Source organism: Ipomoea nil, unplaced genomic scaffold (genome assembly GCF_001879475.1).
Source record: "Ipomoea nil cultivar Tokyo-kokei standard unplaced genomic scaffold, Asagao_1.1 scaffold0465, whole genome shotgun sequence".
In the NCBI taxonomy this organism is placed as follows: Eukaryota; Viridiplantae; Streptophyta; class Magnoliopsida; order Solanales; family Convolvulaceae; genus Ipomoea; species Ipomoea nil.
The window spans coordinates 2175290-2182112 of NW_017616893.1; the positions used below are offsets into that span (position 1 = coordinate 2175290).

The window sequence follows — 6823 nt, forward strand, 5'->3', positions numbered from 1 at the left end:
TCCTCCACAGCCAAAAAGGTCAGCTAGGATAAAAACCATCCCTTCCAGATTCCAGGATTACCATTGTCAGTCTGCTATTAGAACTTCACCTCATCCATTGAGCAAGTTTATTTCATATGACAATTTGCCTTCCAGTCTGAGGATCTGTGCCTCTTCTATCACTGAAGTACATGAGCCCCAAACTTATAATGAGGCAGTGAAACATGAGCAATGGAGAAATGCAATGCAGAATGAGATACAGGCACTAATCCAGAATGACACTTGGATTTTAACATATTTGCCACCTGGAAAAACCCCAATTGGATGTAGATGGGTGTATAAGGTCAAATACAAGTCAGATGGTTCCATTGAAAGATACAAAGCTAGGTTGGTTTCCAAAGGATATACTCAGCAGCTTGGAGTTGATTACATTGAGACTTTTTCTCCTGTGGCTAGGATGACAACAATTAAAACCTTTCTTGCTGTTGCTGTTGCTAAAGGTTGAGACATTCAACAACTTGACATTAATAATGCTTTCTTACATGGTGATTTGCAAGAAGAAGTATATATGGTTTTACCTCCAAGTTTTCAAAGTGATAATCCTAATCAAGTGTGCAGATTGGTGAGATCCCTGTATGGTTTGAAGCAAGCTAGTAGGCAGTGGAATGACAAGCTAACTGGAGCTTTGCTAAGCAATGGTTTCCAACAGTCATCTGCAGATCCATCACTGTTTACAAAGTGTCTTAATGATTCCTTTATTGCATTATTGTATATGTTGATGACATTTTAGTTGCAGGCAACAATCCAGTCCAGATTAATCAATTGAAGCAGTTTCTGGACAGATCTTTCAAGATCAAAGATCTTGGCCAATTGAATTTCTTTCTTGGCATTAAGGCTTTCAGAAATTCCAAGGGGCTTAACATTTGTCAGAGAAAATATACTCTTGAGATCTTAGAAGAGAATGGATTCCTGGAATCCAAGCCTGCAAATACTCCTTTCACTACAGGTCTAAGGCTCACTAATCTGGAAGGAGATCTACTTGATAACCCTGGAATCTATAGAAGATTGGTTGGTAAATTGCTATATTTAACCAACACTAGACCTGATATTTCCTATGCTGTGCAACAGTTAAGCCAATTTGTTGATAAGCCAAGACATACTCACTTAACAGCAGCTCATAGAGTGTTGAGATACTTGAAAGGATCTCCTGGAAATGGCTTATTTTATTCATCAAATTCTGATATCAAAGTGCAAGGCTTTTCTGATTCTGATTGGGCAACATGTGCAGAAAGTAGAAAGTCCATAACTGGCTATTGCATTTACATTGGAAAGTATCTAGTCTCATGGAGAACCAAGAAACAAGCCACCATTTCCAGGTCATCATCTGAGGCTGAATATAGAGCTTTAGCATCAACTGTTTGTGAGATCCAATGGTTGATATATTTGTTGGCAGATTTGAAGATACACATTGACAGCCCTGTGGCCTTGTTTTGTGATAATAGATCTGCCATTGCTATAGGGGAAAACTTTGTGTTCCATGAGAGAACCAAACATATAGAAATCGATTGTCATGTAGTAAGACAAAAGATTCATGAAGGGGTTATCAAGCTACTGGCAATATCTTCACACAATCAGAATGCTGATGGTTTCACTAAGGCTTTGCCTAAGCCATCTTTTGATTTTTTTCACTCTAAGCTAGGCCTTCAAGATCTTCATGCTCCAGCTTAAGGGGGGTGATGAAGTACATAGTGCAGTGATGCAGCGCAGCAACAGAATGGAGACAAGAAAACGCGTTTGGTAGACGTCTTTGGTAGATGCCTTTGGTAGACGTCTTTGGTAGACACCTTTGATAGACGCGTTTGATAGACGTGCGTTTGGTAGACGTCTTTAGTAGACGCTTTTGGCAGTTATAACTGCTTCTTTCTTATCTCTGTATATAAGCTCATGTTGAGCTTCCTTTTTCAATGTTAATCAATTCCCTTTCTTCTCTGCTTAGACTCTAGTATACTTTGCTCAACAATATGGTTGATTCTCATACATGACCTGAGATAATTCATCAGAGAATTTGTAATGTTTAATGTAGTACTTATTTCTTTTGTTCATGCATAATTATATATGTGATTTGAATTTTTAAGGGTGGGGGTTGGTGTGTGAATCAAACTGACTGCCTAGCACGTGCTACATATGGCGGTAGTTCTGGTTCTACAAAGAATATAAGCCAATCTATCCCATTTGGAGATTTTTTCTCCAATAATTCAACATATAATCCAGGTAAAACCAAATAAAATTATTTATTTCATTATTTTTATAACTGCTCTAATTTAATCATTGAATTTTGTTGTGTATATATATAGATTTCTACAATTGGAACAGAGTTTATGTTCCATATTGTGACGGATCCTCATTTACTGGCTATATCGAAGCACCTGACAGTGTAAGTATTATAAATTTAAATTTAAATTTAAAATATTTTCATTCAACATATGCTACTAAATATTATTTTAACTATTTTTTTAAGGTGACTAATGTAACATATCGAGGTGCAAGAATATTTAAAGCCACCATGAATGATCTCCTATCTAGAGGCATGAATTGTGCCCAAAATGTATGATACTTTACTTATATATAGATATATGATTGAAGATATTTAGGCCGCGTTTACTAACAGAGAATTCTCAGAAATTTCCAAAAACTGAAAATTGAAAACAGGGCAAAGCATTTACTATGCTCTTTTCAATTTCCAAAAACTGAGAACTATTCTTCATTTATGAAGAAATCAGAGACACGATGAAAAAGTGTTCTCTAATTAGAAAACACACGGGTGAACAGTAAATCCTCTAGTGCATGCATCGAATCCTACCCACATCTTTTTTCCTCAATTTTCTTCTTTCCTCCCCAGGTCTTCTCCAGTTTATCAGGTGCCCTCTCTTTCTTCTTCCTATCTCATAGCTTCAAATTCTCCTCACTCTCCAGCTTATCACTGTACTCACTCTCACTCAAACTTTGGAACCGGATCTCCATACTCGGCGATACAGAGAACAGAGGTGGGTTGGCGACGTAGAGAATAGAGGTGGCTCAGTAGTTCCCACCTCGCGCGCCGATGCCAGACGGCGCTCTGACGATGACAACAGAGGTGGGTCAGTAGTTCCCACCTTGCCGATGCCAGACGACGCTCCGGCGATGACAACGACTTTTCCGGCAACATTTCCGGGAAAACAGAACACAAGACAAATCGAAGAATCTTGAAAATGAGATAGCTAGGTCGGTGAGAAGAAGATGAGGGCATTTAGTGTGATGATAGGTGCAAGCAGATTCAATATTTTGTGAATGAATTCCGTGGAGTTTCTCCGATCTGGTGGCCTCCTACTGGGTGGATGTGGGCTGGTTTTGTTAGTGTTACTCCTAGGGAAGGAGACCGCGTGGCAAATACTACAACAACAGTTGAGGTTTAAATGACACGTGTCTTTGTGCATTGCGCCATTGCCACTCAACATAAACTAACAATTTCCCATGAATGTAATGGCTAATGGATAATGGATGATATATATGAATTGTTAGGAAAAAAATTAAAGATAAACGCAGAAGCTTTTTTTTTTTTTTTTTTTTTTTCTCGCCTTCTCTCTCTTTTTTTCTAATTATATTTGATTTTATATTAATTAACTTAATTATATTAAATCTGTAGTTGATTATATATTTATATTTGATTTTATATTAATTAACTTAATTATATTAAATCTGTAGTTGATTATATTTGATTTCATACTAATTAACTTAATTATATTAAATCTGTATTTGATTATATTTGATTTTATACTAATTAATTTAATTATATTAAATTTGTAGTTGATTATATTTGATTTTATAATCATTGATGGGGTACTCAATTTTATTACACTCTGGGCAAATTATAATCATTGATGGTGTACTCAATTTTATTTACAATGTTTTGTAATCACATTTCGTCACGAAACAACTTATTTTAAATTATTGCAATTAATATGTTTTGTAATGGCATTTTAATTTGTCACGAAATAACTTATAAATATATGTATGTAGTACATTTTTAATTTAGTAAATGGAGAATGGATTTCGAAAATAAGTATAGGTAAACACGTTTTCAATTTCAGTTTTCGAAAACAGAGAATTGAAAACAGAGAATTTTCGAAAACAGAGAATAGAAAACAGAAAACAGTTTTCTGTTAGTAAACGGGCCCTTAGATTGCATTTGTTATTTTAAATAAAATATTTATTCCATGGGTCAATTCTATTTTTTTTTTTTTTTGAAAATACAACATTGTTATTAATTTTTTTGTAGGCACTTCTTATTGGTTCTTCGACTGGGGGATTGGCAACAATGATACATTGTGATCGATTTCGAGAACTTCTACCATTGTTTGCGAGTAAAATGCCTCTCATTTGCAGCCTATTTTGTGCATGAGTAAGTTCAATTTTATAAATATTCAACTTAATTTACAACAAATTAAATTTTTATGAAAATTGGAATGAAGTAACTATAACGGGGCGTTTGGTTGGAGGGATTTTAAATTCCCTTCCCACTTAATTCCCACCTAATTCCAAAGGTCATTAAATTCTGTAGTTTGGTTGGGGGGAATTGCAATTCCATGGAATTGCAATTCCCCCATTTTCATGGAATTAAAATCCCATGTCCACCCCGGTATTTTAATTCCTGGGAAAAAAAAGATAGTGATGAGTCAAAATTACCCCTTCCTTTTTTAACCTAAAATTAATGTCTAACAACAATAATGGATATTTTTAACTTTATACTACTTATTCCCTTTCAATTCCCATGTATACCAAACATTAGAATTGAAATTCTCAGTAATTATATTCCTGTCAACCAAACACTGGAATTTAAATTCCCACTTTATTCCCAGTAATTCAATTCCCATGGAATTACAATTCCTTTCCCACATAATTCCCCCCTCCAACCAAACGCCCTGTAATATGTCTAATCTTTTATTAGGGAAAATCTATTGGGGAGCAAACAATTTGACTTGGCATTTGATGCGCTGATTCATTTACATGTATAGTAATTTCGATTTCATTAGTTTATAAATGTTTTATTATATCCTTTTTTAAAACTAATTTTTCAAATATAAACTTTAATGAAATTTTATATACTTTGAATTTACTATGAGTTTATTTTATAGGGATCAGCTGGAATGCTGCCTCCACTGTGCACTTCAATAATGAGCAGGCCGAGTCTTGTAAGTTAATAAAACCAATATGATGTTGAGTTTGTGGCATATATAATAAATATTGTTTTATTTATTTTTTTTTAAAAAAATATTTTTTTATTTTTGTTACTAAAACCAATATGATGTTGAGTTTGTGGCATAATAAATCTTGTATTATTTATTTTTTTTAAATATTGTATTATTTTTGTTACTAATTGCTTTCTATTTACAGTGTTTGTTCCCCCAATATTTATTGGAGTATGTGACGACACCCGTCTTTATAGCTATGTCTTCATTTGACCAAATACAGGTTAATTTTACTGTTTTTAAATTTTCGTGATTTAATTCAATGTTCCAAGCAATTTAGTTCTAATATTAAGTTAGGTGATTTCAAATGCTAATTTGTTATTCCATCATGAAACTTTTAGTTGTTCTAATGATGAAACAAATTAAAAATATAATTTTATTTTTAATATTTCTTTACTTTAGGTAAAGTGGAACTTGTTTTGGGAGGATAAAGTATGTTTAGTAAGTCAAAACTGTACAAATGATTGAAAAGAGGCAATACAAGGTCAATGCTATAAGTTTCATTTTTCTTTTTTACAAATTATTTTATTATTTCCTAGCTTCTAAGGGAATTGAGTGACGTAATTAGTAATATATTTAATTTTTTTTTTTTGAAAAGAGCCTGTGCGGCATAGTAATATATTTAATTTGATTCTTTATTTGTTTATCTTAATTTCAGAATTGAGATCTGATGTGTTAGCTGCACTCCCCAAAGCTCTTCCATTTTTCAGGGGGATATGGATCACAAATTGTATTGCACATGAGTTGCCTTACCATTCCAGACTGAAAATCATAGGGGACAAGGTAATTAATAGGGCCATTACGTTTCTTTGTTTAATATATATATATATATATATGGAGATATTCAGTGATTGGTACTTTGATTGCAATTATTTGCAATCAATTGATACTAATCCAGAGCCTAGAAATTGCTCTAAGTATGACATAGTTCCAAAGAATTTGTGAGCTGAATGGTAAGTTTGATTTAATGTGATAAAGTTAAATCGATATTGAGAATGTTGTTATAAATATTAATGGTGGCCATTATTTTGTAACGTTTGTAACAGACATATTAATGTCTCATTATGTATGCCATTATTATTCGGTATTATATATATGTATTGTATGTGTAATGGAAGTTGTACAGATGAATGAAGAAGATGATCCTGGTCTTTTGCTTATTGTAATATGTCTGCTAAGATACATGGATATGTTTGGGCATACACTATAATTTGGGTTGACAGATTCTTTGTAGCATTTTCAAATTATTCATAAACTTGTGAATATTGAATATGGCTTTGCCCAGAAGGCAAAATTTATATGACTTCAATGTGGATTTATGGTGCTAGTCTTTATTTTAGAAATCTATATACATGAGCCTCAAACATTGAAATAAATCAAAAATCTGAATACCCAAACAAGATGATAGTGTTTAATTTTTAATATAGTTTTGCCCAGAAGGTAAACACTTAGAGCACTAATTTTTATTTGATACCTTTTAGTCTAAATCATCGGTTATGAATATTTGATCGAAAACATTCATAGAGCCTAAGTTGATCCCTGAAGGATCGTATGATCCT

At 33.3% G+C, this 6823-nt stretch overlaps 1 protein-coding gene across 1 annotated transcript; it reads left to right on the forward strand.

The window, feature by feature from the left end:
* Positions 1-547: 547 nt before the first annotated feature.
* LOC109173072 (uncharacterized mitochondrial protein AtMg00810-like) lies at positions 548-1707 on the forward strand. The gene is made up of 2 exons (XM_019322329.1): positions 548-677; positions 770-1707. The coding sequence occupies exons 1-2, from the start codon at positions 548-550 to the stop codon at positions 1705-1707; spliced, it is 1068 nt and encodes a 355-aa protein (XP_019177874.1).
* The last annotated feature ends 5116 nt before the right edge of the window (positions 1708-6823 follow it).